This window comes from Gossypium raimondii, chromosome 11 (genome assembly GCF_025698545.1).
Source record: "Gossypium raimondii isolate GPD5lz chromosome 11, ASM2569854v1, whole genome shotgun sequence".
Taxonomy (NCBI): domain Eukaryota; kingdom Viridiplantae; phylum Streptophyta; class Magnoliopsida; order Malvales; family Malvaceae; genus Gossypium; species Gossypium raimondii.
Window position 1 is genome coordinate 13,660,801 of NC_068575.1, and position 20,616 is coordinate 13,681,416.

The following is a 20,616-nucleotide window of genomic DNA, read 5'->3' on the forward strand; positions in this document are numbered from 1 at the left end:
AGTATCAAAACCTTAGGCCTAGGTATCGATACCTAGCCTTCAATATCGATACATATGTTAAAAACGATACCAAAATCACATTCTATTTTGGAAATTTTGAGTTTTAAAGCCTAAGTATCGATACCCATACCTTTGGTATCGATACATTGGGTAAATTTTGGTAAAAATCAGTTAAAAGTTCACTAAAACACCCTACAATATATTGGATTCAACTCAACACTTAAGACCAATTCAAGATGCATTTAAACAAGTTAAAACAACTCCAAATCAATCACAATTATCACTTTAACAAACCACATTTGCGAGATAGACTTATAACCTCAATAATTCATTTCATATAGAACCAAAATACTTCAAATAAAACCAAAATTATATAAACCCTTTGCAATTTCCCTGGCTTTTTCCTCTCCCCCTCAAATTATACATAAATGTACAGTATTAGAGATAGTGAATGAAATCTTTATTCTTGATTTTTTTTAAAAAATTTAGTTCTTCAATCTTTTTAATTAAAATAAAATATATTATTAACATTAATATCCTTATTAAAATAAAATTGTTTAATTGATTATTTTATTAAATTAAATATGGACTAGTTTATTCATTATTTCTATATTTAAATTGATAGAATGAGTTAGTTTCTTATGACTTCAAAAGTTAGTTTATGATAAAATTTAAATTATTTAATTTTTTATCAAAATAAAATTTATATTGTTTTTATTACCATTAAAATCAAAATTCTTATTAATTTGAAATTGCTAAATTAATTATATTTATTAAATTAAACATTGACTAGTACTTTCTATTAATTTTTTTCTATATTTAAATAGAATTGAAGTTTTTTATGGTTCCAACTAGCCTATATCCGTTCTATTTATCGTCAACAAAGAAGTGCTTTCACAATCAAATTGCTAGACATTTTAACTTAGAATAAAGCGAAACACATGAATGAGTTGAGTAATATAAAAATTGGTTTGTTATGTCTCTCTAAGTTATTCTTTTTATATATATAACCACTGTCCTGCATATTAAAGATGTATAATATCATATTCAAGACACGAGGAATTGCCAAGAGGGATACATTCGGGCACCCTATTACTATACAGCAGTTACGCTCGGGTGCTATCTCCAATAGCCTCCTCACTGGTAGTTACTTTTTTGCTGGGCATTTAATTTCATATAATGACCAATGAAACATCTAGAGTATCAATATATTAGTCTGGCCCGGTGGATGCTATGAAGACATGGAAAAGACTACATTCGTAACCCTGTGGGGAACATTTTGATATAAAGTGATGCTATTTGGATGAAAAAATGCGGGAGCAACGTATCAAAAAGTCATGGTAACCTTGTTCCATGACATGATGCACAAAGAAATCGAGGTTTACGTCGACGATATGATTGCAAAATCTAGAACAGAAAAGGAACATGTGCAAGTCCTGAGAAAATTGTTCTTAAGATTGAGGAAGCTCCAGCTCAAGCTCAATCCAACAAAATGCACTTTCGGAGCTAGGTCAGGAAAGCTATTAGGTTCATAGTCAGTGAAAAAGGAATTGAGATTGACCCAGATAAAGTCAAGGTAATACGAGAATTACCTCCACCACGCACTCAGAACAAAGTTCAAGGTTTCCTAGGAAGACTGAATTACATTTCTCAGTTTATTTCACAACTAACCGAGAAATGTGACCCCATATTCCGTCTTTTGAAGAAACATAATCCAGGCGTATGGGACGAAGAATGTAAGGAACCTTTTGACAATGTAAAACAGTACTTGTCCAATACTCCGGTACTGTCACAACCTAGTCCAAATAGGCCACTGATATTGTATTTAACAGTGTTCGATAATTCCATGGGATGTGTGCTAGGCCAACATAATGAGACAGGAAGGAAAGAAAGGGTGATATACCATCTCAGTAAGAAATTGACTGATTGTAAAATGAGATACTCGCCTATTGAGAAATTATGTTGTGCTTTGATTTGGACAACTCGGAGACTAAGGCAGTACATGTTGTACCATACGACTTGGCTAATTTCAAAATTAGACCCTTTAAAGTATATGATAGAGTCGACTGCTTTAAATGGGAGGATGGTCAGATGGCAGATTTTGCTTTCCGAATTTGACATAGTTTATATGAGCCAGAAGGCCATGAAAGGGAGTGCAATAACAGACCTTCTAGCTAGTAGAGCCTTGGAGGATTACGAGCCTTTAAACTTTGATTTTCCAAACGAGGACTTGATATATATGGAAACCACTGAAGAAAATTCCCAAGTAGGTTACATTTGGAATCTAAACTTTGACGGAGCCTTAAACGCTGTAGGCAACGGAATTGGGTCAGTCTTAGTATCCCTAAACGGAGATCATTATCCTTTTACTAGCAAATTGGATTTTTATTGCACAAAAAAACATGGCAGAATATGAAGCGTGCATCATGGGCATCCGTGCAGCCATAGAACGTAAAATCAAAGTACTAGAGGTATATGGGGATTCCGCATTGGTGATATACCAACTCAAAGGAGAATGGGAGGCAAGAGATCCCAAATTAATTAGTTATTGAAAGTTGGTTCTCGAATTGATTGATGAGTTTGATGACATTACTTTTTGCTATCTCCCACGAGATGAAATTTAAATGGTTGATGCGTTGGCTACCCTAGCTTTCCTGATCAGGTAAACAAACAAGAGGATGTTAAGCTTATCCAGATGAGTATCTATGAGATCCCTGGCTCATTGTTACAGCATCGAAGAAGAGGAAAATGATGATCATCCTTAGTATCAAGATATGCTATGATATGTGAAGAATCGTGAATACCCTGACTAGGCAACTGAAAATGATAAGAGGACATTGAGAAGACTAGCCATTCACTATGACTTAGATGGAGAGATCTTATACAAAAGGGGAAAGGATCAGGTACTATTAAGATGCGTGAACTTTTTGGAGGCTAAGAAAATCTTAGAAGAAGTCCATGAGGGTATCTGCAGAATGCATGCAAATGGTTTCACAATGGCCAGGCAGATTATGAGATTCGGGTAGTACTAGTCCACCATGGAAGGAGATTGCATCAATTATGCCAAGAAGTGCCATAAATGTCAAATTTATGCAGACAAAATACACGCACCTTCTCCACCTCTTCACGTTATGACTTCTCCATGGCCTTTCTCCATGTGGGGCATGGATGTCACTGGGCCAATATCGTCGAAGGCTTCCAATGGGCATCGCTTCATCTCTGTGGTCATTGATTACTTTACTAAGTGGGCGGAAGCTGCTTTATATGCTAATGTCATGAATTCAACAGTCGGTAAATTCTTAAAAAAAGAGATCACATGTCGATATGGGATGTCAGAAAGAATCATATCTGACAATACGCTAAATTTGAACAACAGCACAATAGCGGAGGTCTGCAGTCAATTCAAGATCAGACACCATAACTGGTCACCATATCGCCCAAAAATGATTAGTGCGGTAGAGGCAGCTAATAAAAATATTAAGAAGATCATGGGGAAAATGACTGAGACTTACAAAGACTCGCATGAGAAATTACCATTTGCTTTCTTTGCTCACCGAACATCTATCAGGACCTCCACCGGGACAACGTCTTTCTCTCTGGTTTATGGGATGGAGGCAATTTTACCCATCGAAGTCAAAATTCCTTCTCTCTGGGTATTGGCTGAGTTAAAGTTGGATGAAGTAGAATGGATACAATCTCAATATGATCAATTGAACCTAATTGAAGAAAAAAAGGCTAAAAGTTATTCATCACTGTCAGATGTACCAAAAATGAATGATGCGAGCTTACAACAAAAATGTTCATCCTAGAGAATTCCACGAGGGGGACCTGGTATTGAAAAAGATTCTTCCCCTACAAAAGGATTTTAGAGGGAAGTGGATGCCAAATTTGGAAGGACCTTATGTGGTAAAAAAAGCTTTTCTGGAGGAGCGTTGATTTTGACCGAGATGGATGGTAAAAACTTGCCAAATCATGTAAATTTAGATTTAGTCAAGAAGTACTTCACCTAAAGAAGGAGAAGGGACCAAGGCGAAAACCCGCAAAAGGCGCTTTGAGTCTTAAAAAATAAAAAGAGGAGAGGCCAAGGTGAAAACCGCAAAGGGCTCCTTGAGACCAAAGGGGATTTAGTTGAAAACTCGAAAAAGGCGGCTCAAATTTTGATCAAAGTGGAGTGCGGTAATCTTGCTATGCCTAAATCAACAGAATAAGGACTACGACATCTAGGGCATCGACAAGGTACTCTAGATCTCCTAAACACATGTCAAGCTCAAAACGGTGTAAAAGGCCGTTTGTGCATAAACATCTGGTCACGACCCCTGGGAATGGTGTAAAAGACCAAAGAGATTCACATCCTGTACCCTTGAATTGCAATATGAGAGGATTGAGAAAGAGCCAGATCTTATACTCCTGGGTTACAGTTGGAGGAAGATGGTACAAATCTTATGTCCCAAAAGTACAGTGGAATGAACCTTGAAGTTACTGTGGGGGCAATCTGATTAAGTAAAATGTGAGTGTTTCTTTGGAGATACCAGCCGAAAAAGATGACATTATAACATGTCAGTGTTAAAGCATTAATGAACAACGAGCAATGACAACTCAAACATAAAGGGATCACTCTCATGACATTTTGCATTCATGTAAATATCATGCGTACACATCTAGTTAGGAGCATTTGATTCATTCTGATCATAACATCCTAATCACCAGACATAAATAGGTCCATGAAATGGACTCTATAGGTCATGTTCCCCAGAGAATAGATTAGTGAAACCATAAATCTTATACAACTGAAGTTACAATGGGATGGATTAAAGTCATTATGGTAAATCTTATCTCCCTAAAGTTACAGTGAAACAGATTAAAGCCACTAATCTTGCCCCGTAAAGTTACAGTGGGGTAGATTGCAGTTACAAGTTTGATCTCCCTGAAGATGCAGTGGAGCAGACTGAAGATAGCAAATCTCATTTCTCTAAAGTTGCAGTGGAACAGATTAAGGCTAAATTACAGACCTTACCTCCCTGAAGTTGTAGTGGAGTAGGTTAAAGTCACCAATCTTATTCCCCTGAAGTTTCAGTAGGGCAGATTGAAGTTAAAAGTCTTATCTCCCTGAAGTTGCAGAGGAGTAGACTGAAGATAGCAAATCTTATGTCCCTAAAGTTGCAGTGGAACAGATTGAAGCTATAAATTACAGATCTTATATCTTTGAAGTTTTAGTAGAGCAGGTTGAAGTTACAAGTCTTATCTCTTTGAAGTTGCAGTGGAGTAGACTGAAGATACAAATCTTATCCCCCTGAATTTGCAGTGGGGCAGATTAAAGCTACAAGTCTTATCTCTCTGAAGCTACAGTGGAGCAGATTAAAGATATCAAACCTTATCTCCCTGAAGTTACAGTGGAGCAGGTTAAAGCTACTAATCCTATCTCCTTGAAGTTGCAGTGGAATGGATTAAAACGATGAATCTTATACCTCTGAAGTTACAGTAGGTCAGATTAAATCTACCATAGCAAGCCTTATCTCCTTGAAGTTGCAGTGGAGCAAACTGGAGATAGCAAATCTTGTCTCTCTGAAGATTGCATTGAAACAGATTGAAGCTATAAATCGCAGATCTTATCTTTTGGAGTTGCAGTTAGGTAGATCATATCAAATCTTATCTCCTTGAAGTTGCAGTGGAGCAGACATTTCCTATACCCTTGAAGATACGGTGGATTGGAATGAAGCTACTTAGAAGAGAAACACCGAAGAAAGTCAAGACTCGGCTAGACAAGACAAAATTGGCCCTTTTTTCTTTGCTCCATTCCTGTTACACAACAATGAGTAAAGAGGGGTAGCTATAAAGGGCCAATTTTGGCCTGGGCCCAAGACCAAAATAAACCAAAAATAAACCCCCCAAAAAATAAAAGTCCAATAATTAAAAGTTCATTTACACAACCCAAAAACCAAACCCAATCCTAAGCCTAAATTAGTCCCCAGCCCAATAACCAAAAAATCAACAAACCCTAACTCAGCAAGGTGTGCCGCCACTACCTATCCCACACGTGACGCACGTCCCCCACGTGCACCTCCATACGCCAGCTGGCCAATGGCCTCTACACCTGCAAAACAAACTAGCAAGAAGCAAATAACAGAAAATATAGGAAAATAAAGAAAAATGTTGTATTTTCGAGCTATAAAAAAGCCCTAGTTCATGTATATTTGTTTGGACGCATATAACCAATAGAAAAAGAAAGATTGCAAAAACGAAATCAAAGTTCCAGAAAAGGTGATTGATATTTCCTTTTTTTTCTTTTTCTATTTCTTTTAAATTTTTTTCTCTGCTTTTTTGTAAAGAATAATAGAAAAGGGTAAGTGAGAGGACTTACCGAAGGTCCATGGTCTCCTCGTCGGCTCAGATCACCGTTCTTGGCGGAGCCATGGCGGAGGAGCGGCGGATAAGGTGGCAACATGGAGGCTAGGGTCGAAACCCTAGCTAAGAAAAAAGGAGCAGGCACCCTTTTTTTTTCTGAAACATAGACTGCAAATGTTTTTTTTTTTGTTAAGAAATTTTTGTTTAAGTAATAATACAATACGGCGCCGTTTTGAGCTAGGGTCCATAGCGCCAAAACGACGCCGTTTGATAGCCATAACTTGCGCAACCCGACCCGCTCCTGGGGGATCCGTGTGTTTTTAAGCTTTGGGATATTTATCCTCCTAGTCCATCCGCATTTGCGAGGTGTTCCAAATAAGTCCGATTTGTTCTTTTATTTTTTTTAAATTTCGCCTCGCATTTTGTTTTTATTTCATTTTGGCCCATATTGCAGCGCTGCGTTTTGGGGGACAGGGAATATTTCCCATTTGACCCCCATGTTATTCGCACATTATACTTTGGCCCTTCATTTTATTTTATTTTTATTTTTGTTTTTTCTTGTAATTCTGTTTTGATTTCAGTATAGTCCTCAGTTGCCCAGTTAAATTATCCATGCTCAATTTATTAATTTATGTAATTATTTAGTATTCTATTACTTTTAAAGTATTTAAACTATTTTGTATATTATTTTAAATTTATTTTTACTATTCATTTATTTTAAACTTTTTATATGTTGTTTTAAAATTGTCATGAAGGTTATTTATTTTAAATTGATGTGTTTTGAATAAAAGGATCGTATTTTAAAATTTTTACAAATTTTTCGACATTAAGACACTAATTAATCAACTAGGTACCAATTTTTGGGCGTTACGAGGGTGCTAATCCTTCCTCGTACGTAACCGACTCCCTAACCCATCTTTCTGAATTTCATGGACCAAAATTGTTGTTTTAATAAATCAAATCGTTTATAAAAATAACTATTTTTCGAGGTGACCCGATCACACCTCATTAAAAAGATTGGTGGCAACTCCATATTCGTTTTGTTTTCAAAATTAAAGTCGACCCCATTTTCAAAAAAATAGTTTCGACATGATATATTCCAATTCTGGATAAAATCAAAGTGACTAAGCATGTTTGGACATCCTTTATTAGTGGTGAATTTCCACCTTAGTCACGCCGAAATTTGAGTAAACTACCTATTAATCACTCTAAATAGGGGTAGTTCCTATTTTGTTGACTCCAAAATTTTTAGTATAAATGCACCATTAGTCTTCTGTTACCATTTATTAGTGGAGTGACCAATTTGATAAATTTTTTTGGGTGACCAAATTAAAAAAATAAAATTGGGGTGACCAAATTAGAGACAAGCCCAATTTAGAGTAACTAACAATATAATTTACTCTAAAATTTTTGACATACAAATATAGTAATTTAATTGATTTTAAGGTTTTAGCCTAATTTTGCTTGGGTTGGGGCTAGTATTCAGGTAAACTTTCCAAACAATAATGGTCCTAGGATTTAAACTCAATCCAAATTCTTAGGGAGAAAGTCCAGGGCTGCTTTTTCCAACCATTTGTTAGTATAAGTTAATTGATGTATATGATATATAAGATTCACCCACGATTTATTAACCAATAAAAATTAATAATTATAAATAATAATGAGTAAAAATTGGTTAATTATAAAATGTATAATTTTTTAATAAATAAAAAAATTAGTAGAAAAATGATTAAATTAATTATAAATATACTATGATGAGTCATAATTCTAGCAATAAAGTATACATAATTTTTTTAGAAATATAACTTACAAAAATGACCTAATATGATAGCTTACAAGAAAGTATTGACACCGAAAACACCACGTGATATGTTAAGTGGGAGGTTGTAACACCAATTTAAAATAATCCCTATCGAAAAAAATAGCAAGTATCGAAAGTAAATCTTGATACAAAATGCAAGACAGAAAAAACTTAACATGGAAACATAAGTCACTAGCTCTTAACATTGCAAGTACACTAGCAAACTAGAAACCATGCCATAAGCATCAGCTCAGGCACATTATTAATAAAAACTCACATTATTTAGAACAAAACAATCACAACTTATGATTGAAGAAATTTTATTCCCATCTATTTAAATGAACTAATTGTTGTCCCACCAAAATTTGGATTGGAGATAGGTAACAATATTCTTGTCCAACTGGAAGGCCTTAGTGAGAACATCAGGATTAATGGGAGGGTTAGAGCCAAATACTGCATTTGCAATCGTGATAACTCCTGGATTTTGGCTGCTGAGACCCGCAAATGCAACTGCTTTGGTATTCCCGATATTGAATTGGAAGTGGATGAGACCGACAGGGAAAACAAACACATCACCAGGGTTTAGGACTTTGGTGATGAGGCGGTTATCTGTGTTGGATGTAACGAAACCGACATAAAGTGTGCCTTCCAAAACCACAAGGATCTCCGTTGCACGAGGGTGCGTGTGAGGAGGGTTTAGGCCACCATATGGAGCATAGTCAATTCGAACTATAGATATGCCGAGAGTGTTAAGTCCCAGTATTTGTGCCACATTGACAGGAGTCACAGTTGATCCAACCGGATTTGAGGTGTTTCTAGGGATATTAAGCCCTGAGTAGAAGAAGTCTTCTGCATTGGCAAGCTTTGGGTCCTTGCAGAACTTGCCATTTACAAACACTGCATGAAATAAACTAAGGTTAGTCAATATCGTGAATCCATGCAAATATATGAATTCTTATGAAGAAATTGTTACTTCGGATAAAAGGCTCTAGCGTCTTGCATAATTATGGACTTAAAGATACTAGTCAACAAAAGAGTACTGAGAAACAAAACATAATATAACAATAGCGTACCACCATTCTTGGTGTCATTGATGGCTACACAGAAATCTTGCAGGGGGCTGGGATCAGAAGCTGAGGCTAATAAGGAACTGGAGGCCAAGATGGCAAAAGCTGCAACGAAAAGTTGAAGTCGTTTCATCATAATTGATGTGTAAGCACGAAATGTATGCTACTACTTGGGAGAGGGTGGGAAATCCTGCATGGCAAACAGGTCTATATATAGGCATTGAAACAAAAGAACTCGTCCTGATTTGCCTTTCATCAAGTACGTGAAGACTAGGCGTTTGCCTTCACAATTAGTCATTTCTTATTAGGAGGTGAATCATTCTTCAACCACTACACTTTCTAGTTCTGTTCTCCTCGTACATCATTGCAATATATGTCGTGGAATTGGTCTTAATTCACTCGCAGTTCTAAACATTTTCTTATCCAGGCTTTGACTTTTCCTTCTCAGACTAAAGTTGATGGGGAAAAGTAGGTGCTGAAAATACAATTATCTTATAATTTGCTAGTCACAAGAAAGTTTTCTTGTAAAATACTTCTTTCAAATATTTATATTGCATCAAATGTGAACTCAAAAATAATTCCATCTGGCCTTATGCAAAGAAATCTATATATATGTAATTTTTTATTCAAATAGTGTGAATAATTTAATTTAGATTTGGAGTTGCTGCAAGCAGCCGGTAGATTTGTATGTAAAATTGAACTCGGTCAATCTTTTAGTTAGCATGATCAAGGAAATGCTATGGAGACAAAAACTTAAGCTTGATTAAAGGCTTCTGATTGTGTCTGTAATCAACATGTTATACAATCTTAGTTGACATAGTCTATTCTGGCATGTTCATTTGTACTGACATCTGTGCTTATCACATCCACAACATTGTCAATTTCTTGCAAGTTCAATGAAACATGCATGCAAGAGCGAAACTTTCCAAGTCTGTTGATCAGTGCAATTACCCAAAAATGAGCTTTGAATTAATCACTGATCCAATTTGTTGCCAACTTTGTAATAAAATATTTTTAAGCCTAATTAATGACTTGAATTTTTCCTAGTACAGAAAAGTAAACTTCAAGGCTTCAGTTACCTCACAGACTTCGAATCATATTAGTTTGAGTGATCACACCGGTTTGTTTAATACAAGTTTATTGCTAGTCAGCAATGCCATGAACTAACAAATACGATATGATGCAATAGCAAAGAGTTTGATATATTAAGAATGTGGTAAATTTGGTGTAGGCTTATCCAATGTTGTACAAAATCGAATATACAGACTTTACCCAGTCAAAATCAAGTGATTAGGTATATGATATTGTAATACCCAATTTTAGCCCGGGCTCACATATGGAAACATAATTTTTGAGGATATGCAATCTTAGATATGATATGCAATCTTAGATATGATATGCAATCATAGATATGATATGCAATCTTAGATATGATATATGCAATCTGAGATATGATATGTAATCTTAGAAGATATGATTTTGTAATCTTAGAGATTTAATTTGTAGATATCCTTTAATTTCAGCCGTTGATGTAATTGATCTGTACCGTTGGATTTGGGGAGTCTCAACTATAAATAGAGGCCTCTCCCTTCAAATTTAAGGGGGAGAAAAGAAAAAGAGAAAAGAGGAAAGAAAAAGAGAAAAGAGGAGGAGAGAAAAAAAAAAGAACGATTGGCAGTTTTTTAAAGGTGGCTTACTATTTTTTTCTTTCGATTATTTTTTTTACTTATTTACGATTTTAAAAAGGGAGAAGGTGATACCACTGCGAATTTTATTTATTTTTTTATTTAGCCCCTCCGCCTTTTAATGTTTTTGTAATTAAGTTTTCTTTATTTTTTTAATTTACCCTTTTATTTATTTTAAATTCCAATTTAATCCTTTTGAACGACACCGTTTTAGAGGAGAAGGGAAAATTTCCCTTCCAGCCCCTTTATGTAATTCGCTAGTTCAATTTAGTCCTCCAGATTTTATTTATTTACAGATTTACCCCAGATTTGTTTACTTGTAGTTCAATATAATCCTTTTATATTTTTCTTAAAATTAGTTAATTTTGTTAATGTAATTATTATTATTATTTTCATATGTAATTATTATTATTTTAGCTATATATATATATATATATATATATATATATATATATACTTGTTTCTATGTGCGTATTTATATATTTTTAAAATTAATATTTTTCGCATATTTATTTTCTTAATATGAGGTAATTATTTTTATTTTATTTTATTTATATATAGTTATTTTTATAATCTATATATGCTATATTTATATTCGTATATATATGTATGTATACATATTAATATTTTTAACCGTTTTTTATATACTTGTATATATATATATGAATATATTTATTTTTTTAAAATGCTCAAATATATGTATTTTTAACACTTACTTTATAATTTATATTTTATTTTCACAAATGCATTATATATTCCTTTTATAAATTTTAATCCAAAGTTACATATGTAAATTATGTGTATGGCTTTTAATTTCAATGTATATATTATGTGCCTTTTATTCTTTATATTTTGTTTATTTTATTCATTCGATTATTAATTCATGTTTTCGTTTATATGTTAAAAAGAATTGTTTTTATGATTTATTTGATATTTTGTATGTGATTATTTTTATTATGTATATTGATTTTATTTATTCATTTATTTATATTATTTCTAGGCCATTATAATATTTATTAGCATCACATCATTCTTTACTCGATTTCAAACTTTTCAAAATTGAGAGAATGCTTGAATTTAGGATTTTCAAGGAAACTGAGCCCTAACGTATTGGGTTCCGATTTTCTTCGTTAAGTCTAACAATCGAGCATTTCTCTTTAATCAAAAAATAAGAATTCATTATTGGGAATTCAACACGTTGTGTCCTAACGTATTGGATGTGACGCATTGATTTCTCGAAATGAAGATTTTTTAAAAATAATAAAGGAAATATTCCGAGTTTGGGATTTTAAAGGAATTGTGCCCTAACGTATTGGGTGTGATTTCTTAAATCTTGGATAAGTGGATGTTCTTTTAAAGTAAAGGAAATATTCCGAGTTTGGGATTTTAGAGGAATCGTGCCCTAACGTATTGGGTGTGATTTCTTAAATCTTGGATAAGTGGATGTTCTTTTAAAGTTTTATTGCACAAGTATTTTGGCCCAATTCATTTTTGGGGAAAATTAGAATGCTGTGCCCTAACGCATTGGGTGTGGTATCTTCTTTCTCTGAAATAATAAGGGTCTTAATACGTAGCCTTTTAAGTTTTGCTAAGGATTACGTTTTTCCAAATTCTCGACCTTAAGACATTAATTAATTAACTAGGTACCAATTTTGGGCGTTACGAGGGTGCTAATCCTTCCTCATACGTAACTGACTCCCGGATCCGTTTTTCTAAAACTCGTAGACCAAAGCCGTTTTTTTAGGTGATCCAATCCACCCTAATAAAGATTGGTGGCGACTCCCAATTTTAATTTTTTTAAAAGGTCGACAACCTAAAATATTTTTGTTTTTCAAAAGATGGTTTTGACAGATTGGCGACTCCGCTGGGGACATTTTTTTAAAAAAAAAGAGAGTCGAGCCACAAAGTTGATTAATTTTTGTCTTACGGTCGAGAAAAATATTTTTTAAAAACTTCATGACATCCTTTCGCATTCATTATCTTATCACTTAAATATTGTTTGCATTATACATTTCATGAGTTGAACAATTTTACCCTTTTAAGTGGGAGTAAGAAGCTATGCCTTCGTGAGGTTTTCACCTTCGTGTAGGGTAGTGGATTGCTTTCGGGATACATCCGTACCTATGTCTTCGTGAGATTTTCATCTCCGTGTAGCCATAGGGAAATGTATTCCCCTGAATCGAACTTGATCCATATGAGCCTATAATGGGTGAGGATTGAGGAATCTGCTGGTTCGGGTACCTTTACTCTAGAAGCCAAACCTCATATAATGAACCTTAGGAATCCACCCTAAGTAGAACGATACTAAACCCTAGTAGATATCCGAGTAGGAATTTTACTATTATATTATATGTTTATATGATATTGACTTTTCGGGTTTTATTTACATGTCATGGCATTTCATTTCATTATAAAAGAGGTGTTGATTCATGTTCAATTGCTAAATAGAGAGCTGGTCATAAGAAAATGGGTTTCTTGATAAAGTGGATGACAATATGGTTGTCCGAATATGGTCCAAGAACACATGATAAGAGAAGGATGATAATTTAATGGAGGACTATGGCTCCGTTGCCCAAGAATTCAAGATCACAAAGATTATTTGAGAACTGTTGAACCTTCTTAAAGAGAAGCCAATGAGCATCACGAGGATGAGCGAACAATAAGTTACGGCCCGGATCGAGCAAAAAGGAGATAGAAGAGACGTTTTTGAAGAGTTCATGAGATTTATCTTAACGCTCGAATGAAGAAGAAGATCGAATGTCTTCGCCTATGAGGGTAAGGCTGTATAAATATTCATTTTATGTAAAGAGATTTGTTTTCTAGTAAAGTTCTTTAAATGGAATTGAAACAGAATCAACATCTCTTTATGCATTCATTGCATGCATTCACATTACATGATATCATATGTATTAAATTCCACTAAAAGATTCTAATTGATATAAATCATTCCTCAGTTAATCTGGAAACCAACCACCCTACTAAACACTACTACGGTACTCGATTGAAAACTAAAGGATATGGATCAAAGGATGGAAAGACTAGAACAATCCCAAAAGGAAATGCAGGAGCAACTTCAAAAGCAAATGAATGAGCAGCAAAAAATGATAGACAAAATGATAGAATCTCAAGGGAGTATGATGACTCAGTTAACTCAATGGTTCAACAAAGGAATTGATAAAGGAAAAGGCTCTGTGCTCAATAATGAAGAAAGAGACAATGAGGGACCTGTTTATCCTCCAGACTTTACCCCCCAACAAGTTGAGATATACCCGCGTAGGTCCTCTGTTACCATTAATCCTCCGAGTGACGCTGCAACGCTATTGAATCTCCAAGCAGGATCAGGCTCTAACCCCGGAGCCAACTTTGTTAATCCTGCTATTCCTGATTTCGATGAGACGGCTGGAAAGGAAAAAATGAATGATGAATTGCCAAAATAGCTAGAGGAAAAGTACAAATGGCTGGAAGAGAAATTTAGAGCGATGGAATGTGCAGAAGGCTACTATGGGATGGATGCTAAAGAATTGAGTCTGGTTCCGGATTTAGTGCTCCCTTACAAATTCAAAATGCCAGAGTTTGAGAAATATAATGGAACCAGTAACCTCGAAGGTCATATTACCATGTTCTGCAGACGAATGACCGGTTATGTCAATAAGGACCAACTCTTGATTCATTGCTTCCAGGATAGCCTCACAGGGGCAGCATCTAAGTGGTACAATCGATTGAACCGTACCCAGATGAATTCATGGAGAGATTTGGCACAGGCATTCATAAAGTAGTACAGTCATGTGACAGATATGGTTCCTGATAGAATCACCTTACAGAATTTGGAAAAGAAATCAAATGAAAGCTTCAGGCAGTATGTACAGAGGTGGAGGGAGGTCGTCGTCCAAGTTCAGCCACCGCTCTTGGAAAGGGAAATGAGAATGTTATTCATAAATACATTGAAAGCTCCGTTCATCACACATATGTTACGGAGTGTGACAAAAAGCTTTTCTGACATAATCATGAATGGTGAAATGATTGAAAGTGCCATAAGGAGCGGAAAGATTGATGCTGGAGGAAATAACAGAAGACAAGCCTCAAAAGAAAAGGGAAATGAGGTGAACAGCGTGAATACATACAGAAAATTGATTGCTAACCAACAGGGTTCATCAAGACAAGAATTAGGTGTAAAGCCAGGTACTGAAAAGCTCCAGTTCACGCCAATTCCAATGTCGTACAAGGAGCTGTATCAAAGCTTATTCAATGCGCATGTTGTTGCTCCTTTACATGTGAAGCCTCCACAGCCCCCGTATCCCAAATGGTATGATGCAAGTGCACAATGTGATTATCATGCAGGAATTACAGGGTATTTTATAGAAAATTGCATTACCTTCAAAAAGCTAGTTGAAAAATTCATCAACATGGGTATTGTCAAGATAGATGGTTCATCTAGTACCCAGTCATGATTGAATATGAAGGGGTGTCGAGAAGTGTTCACGATGAAACAACTGAAGAAGAGACCTTATCAGATTTTTGCCCTTATAGACTTGGGAGTGTTTTAAATAATTAGACGCGGAAGAAGCCCTATAGTATTTAGAGATTACTCGAGTAATGTTTAAAACACACTTGTTGCCTTCAGCCTAGAGGCAATAAGAATTCCTTTATGAAATAGGCTCATGTCTGAACGTTGTTATTCTAATAAAATACATCTTTGCATTCATTTTTTAAGCCAATATTCTTTCATTCTTTTCGAATAATTATACTTTCATTCTTTCGGATCTTCTTCCATATTATTCCATTCATTCATAATTGTACAAATGATTATTCATACATTCTTTTGTATATTCTTTGGTACCTATTATGGGTCCCCAGATATCAACGACATGAGTGATGCTGTTACGGATTTAGAAGTTCCTTTTAGTGGGATCTGTGTTTATAGGGATCTCATGACTTTAAAGATGGCATAGATTATGGCCTATTTTCAGACTTGTTACAGATGGTTGAACAGGAATGAAATCTTACCTCATGAGGAGACAATGGAGATTGTGACCTTAAGGGAACGTGCATAACCGAAGAAATGAAGCAGAACCTTGTTGAGTTCTTCAAAGAGTTCAAAGATGTCTTCGTATGGTCATGCTTAGGTATGCATTGACATTGTAATCTGAACAACAATGCAATATAAAAAAAAATTTACAGTATGTTCAAGATTAACATCATGAACGATGCATTCCTTGCCGGGGCAATGCCTTCTTCTTTGGCTCATAATGGTTTAGCCCGTTGAAGTCAAGTTGTCATTTCTCCGTTGTTGGATTTCATATTAATTGAAGAGGAAGATCCAAAGTTTTCATCATAGTTAAAATTATGCCCCAAAAGGCTCTATCAAAGAAATTTGATCACAAAGAAGATTTTACATTGGTTCTGATCGAAAGGGATAACGAAGACTTGTCTAATCCTATGAGTTCAGATTCAATAAAAAAACAAAAAAAAACAAAAAACAAAAAAAAACAAAAAAAAAGGAAAAATGGAGAGGCCAAAGTGAAAACCCGCAAAGGGCACTTTGAGACCAAAGGGGATTTGAGTTGAAAACCCGAAAAGGGCGGCTCAAATATTGATCAGAATGGGGCACGAGGTGATTAGAGCAACTCAAATTTTAACCAGATTGGGGCATGTGGTGATCTTGTTATACCAGAATTATCAAGAAAAGGTAGGCAACATCTTGGGGCATTGGCAGAGTACTGTGGATCTCCTAAACACATGTCAAACTCAGATGGATCTTCAAAAAAAAAAGTTTGTACAGAGAAGTTCAAGCTACGATATCTGGGGCACCCAATATTCATATTATTTACACTAAATTTGTTATTCTCGGAACACTTCATTCGTTTCCAAGATACGTATTCCCAATTAATCTCTTTGTTATTCTTCTTTACTATCTTTGATAATTTATTTATTTCAAGCTATGCTCAGAATTATCCCTATTTCATCCATCGTTTTGTTCTTTTTGCAAGCACAGTGCATTAGAATAATGATCAATGGACTAATAAAACTTTCACGAAGGAAGTTTTGCATATTACTCTAGAAGTTTCTAAATAATACAAGAGCCTGAATCAGGACTATTATTTAGAACGCACCGGGTTTAAAGGTTGGAAATCTGAAAAGGAACAGTCTAAACTAGGACTTTCTTTTTGGATTTTGTTGTCAAAAAATTAGATGTCGTGTTGATGACAAAGCCTAGGTCAACAAGCAATTAATGATCATCAGGCAATAGAAAGAGGTTACCTCAGGGAAGAGAGCCTTCAGTTGCGCATGAGCCTTTGGTACGACACCTTGGGAATGGTGTAAGAGACTAGAAAGATTTAGATCCTGTATCTTTGAATTGTGATAGGAGAGGATTGAAGAAAAGTCATATACTCTTGGGTTACAGTGGGAGAACGATGGTATGAATTTTTGCGCCCCAATGGATTAAACTTGGAGGTTCACACTGGGGGGCAACCTGGCTAAATGTTTCTTCGAAAAGCCATCAAGCAAGACGGCGTTGTAGCACGTCGATCCACAAAGCCTTAATAAACTTGAGTAATGACGACCTAAGCGGGATCATTCTCGGAAAAATAAAATTTTGCATTCATGCAAACACCATTCACACATGTCTAGTTAGGAGCATTTGATGCATTTTGATCATGCCATCCTAAATCATTAGGCATAATTAGGTTCATTATACAGGTCATGTTCCACAGAGAACAGATCAGTGAAATAGCAGATCTTGCCTTCCTGCATTGACAGTGGAGCATATCGAAGATGGCAGATTTTACCTCCCTATGGTTATAGTGGAGTACATTGAAGCCAGTTATTCTACTTCCCTGGGCAACAGTGGAATAGATTGAAGATTTCAGATCTTATCTCCCTAAGCAGTAGTGGAGCAGATCGAAGATGGCGGATTTTACCTCCCTATGGTTATAGTGGAGTACATTGAAGCCAGTAATTCTACTTCCCTGACAACAATGGAATAGATTGAAGATTTGGATCTTATCTCCCTAGCGAGAGTGGAGCAGATCGAAGATGGCGATTTTACCTCCCTGTGGTTATAGTGGAGTACATTGAAGCCGAATTCTACTTCCACGGACAACAATGGAATAGATTGAAGATTTCAGATCTTATCTCCCTAAGCAGTAGTGGAGCAGATTGAAGATGGCGAATTTTACCTCCCTGTGGTTATAGTGGAGTACATTGAAGCCAGTAATTCTACTTCCCTGGACAACAGTGGAATAGATTGAAGATTTCAGATCTTATCTCCCTAAGCAGTAGTGGAGCAGATTGAAGATGGCGGATTTTACCTCCTTGTGGTTATAGTGGAGTACATTGAAGCCAATAATTCTACTTCCCTGGGCAATAGTGGAATAGATTGAAGATTTCAGATTTTATCTCCCTAAGCAATAGTGGAGTAGATCGAAGATGGCGGATTTTACCTCCCTATGGTTACAGTGGAGTACATTGAAGCCAGTAATTCTACTTCCCTGGGCAACAGTGGAATAGATTGAAGATTCTAAGTCTTATCTCCCTGCAGTTGCAGTGGAATAGATTGAAGCACTAGCTCCTATACTTTTGAAGATGCAGTAGGAAGGAATGAGGCTACTTGAAGAAGAAGAGTTTCATGTTCCAGCAAGACCGGGCAAAATTGGGCATTTTTAAAGTCTTTACTCCATTCCTGTTACACGACAACGAGCAAAGAGGGGCAGCTGTAATACCCAATTTTAGCCCGGGCTCACATATGGAAACATAATTTTTGAGGATATGCAATCTTAGGTATGATATGCAATCCTAGATATGATATGCAATCTTAGATATGATATATGCAATCTGAGATATGATATGTAATCTTAGAAGATATGATTTTGTAATCTTAGAGATTTAATTTGTAGATACCCTTTAATTTCAGCCGTTGATGTAATTGATCTGTACCGTTGGATTTGAGGAGTCTCAACTATAAATAGAGGCCTCTCCCTTCAAATTTAAGGGGGAGGAAAGAAAAAGAGAAAAGAGGATGAGGAATAAAAAAAGAACGATTAGCAGTTTTTTAAAGGTGGCTTACTATTTTTTTCTTTCGATTATTTTTTTTTACTTATTTACGATTTTAAAAAGGGAGAAGGTGATACCACTGCGAATTTTATTTATTTTTTTATTTAGCCCCTCCGCCTTTTAATGTTTTTGTAATTAAGTTTTCTTTATTTTTTTAATTTACCCTTTTATTTATTGTAAATTCCAATTTAATCCTTTTAAACGACACCGTTTTAGAGGAGAAGGGAAAATTTCCCTTCCAGCCCCTCTATGTAATTCGCTCGTTCAATTTAGTCCTCCAGATTTTATTTATTTATAGATTTACCCCAGATTTGTTTACTTGTAGTTCAATTTAATCCTTTTTATATTTTTGTTAAAATTAGTTAATTTTGTTAATGTAATTATTATTATTATTTTCATATGTAATTATTATTATTTTAGCTATATATATATGTATACTTGTTTCTATGTGCGTATTTATATATTTTTTAAAACTAATATTTTTCGCATATTTATTTTCTTAATATGAGGTAATTATTTTTATTTTATTTTATTTATATATAATTATTTTTTATAATCTATATATGTTATATTTATCTTTGTATATATATGTATGTATACATATTAATATTTTTAACCAGTTTTTTATATACTTGTATATATATATATGAATATATTTATTTTTTTAAAATGCTCAAATATATGTATTTTTAACACTTACTTTATAATTTATATTTTATTTTCACAAATGCATTATATATTCGCTTTTATAAATTTTAATCCAAAGTTACATATGTAAATTATGTGTATGGCTTTTAATTTCAATGTATATATTATGTGCCTTTTATTCTTTATATTTTGTTTATTTTCTTCATTCGATTATTAATTCATGTTTTCGTTTATATGTTAAAAAGAATTGTTTTATGATTTATTTGATATTTTGTATGTGATTATTTTTATTATGTATATTGATTTTATTTATTCATTTATTTATATTATTTCTAGGCCATTGTAACATTTATTATTGCATTGTATATTTAATATAGCATCACATCATTCTTTACTCGATTTCAAACTTTTCAAAATTGAGAGAATGCTTGAATTTAGGATTTTCAAGGAAATTGAGCCCTAACGTATTAGGTTCCGATTTTCTTCGTTAAGTCTAACAATCGAGCATTTCTCTTTAATCAAAAAATAAGAATTCATTATTGGGAATTCAACACGTTGTGTCCTAACGTATTGGATGTGACACATTGATTTCTCGAAATGAAGATTTTTTAAAAATAATAAAGGAAATATTCCGAGTTTGGGATTTTAAAGGAATTGTGCCCTAACGTATTGGGTGTGATTTCTTAAATCTTGGATAAGTGGATGTTCTTTTAAAGTAAATGAAATATTCCGAGTTTGAGATTTTAGAGGAATCGTGCCCTAACGTATTGGGTGTGATGTCTTAAATCTTGGATAAGTGGATGTTCTTTTAAAGGTTTATTGCACAAGTATTTTGGCCCAATTCATTTTTGGGGAAAATTAGAATGCTGTGCCCTAACGCATTGGGTGTGGTATCTTCTTTCTCTGAAATAATAAGGGTCTTAATACGTAGCCTTTTAAGTTTTGCTAAGGATTACGTTTTTCCAAATTCTCGACCTTAAGACATTAATTAATTAACTAGGTACCAATTTTGGGCGTTACG

At 34.6% G+C, this 20,616-nt stretch overlaps 1 protein-coding gene across 1 annotated transcript; it reads right to left on the reverse strand.

Moving 5' to 3' along the window:
• Positions 1-8,322: 8,322 nt before the first annotated feature.
• On the reverse strand, positions 8,323-9,371 carry LOC105804557 (germin-like protein subfamily 1 member 14). The gene is made up of 2 exons (XM_052624428.1): positions 9,217-9,371; positions 8,323-9,040 (listed from the first exon to the last, which is right to left on the reverse strand). The coding sequence occupies exons 1-2, from the start codon at positions 9,344-9,346 to the stop codon at positions 8,487-8,489; spliced, it is 684 nt and encodes a 227-aa protein (XP_052480388.1). The 5' UTR covers positions 9,347-9,371; the 3' UTR covers positions 8,323-8,486.
• Between the last annotated feature and the right edge of the window lie 11,245 nt (positions 9,372-20,616).

Bases quoted from the DNA above. Each gene is read 5' to 3' on its own strand.
- LOC105804557 (XM_052624428.1), bottom strand. From the start codon at position 9,346: ATGATGAAACGACTTCAACTTTTCGTTGCAGCTTTTGCCATCTTGGCC. The intron at 9,041-9,216 runs GTACGCTATTGT...TATTTCATGCAG, and splicing joins CAATGACACCAAGAATGGTG to TGTTTGTAAATGGCAAGTTC.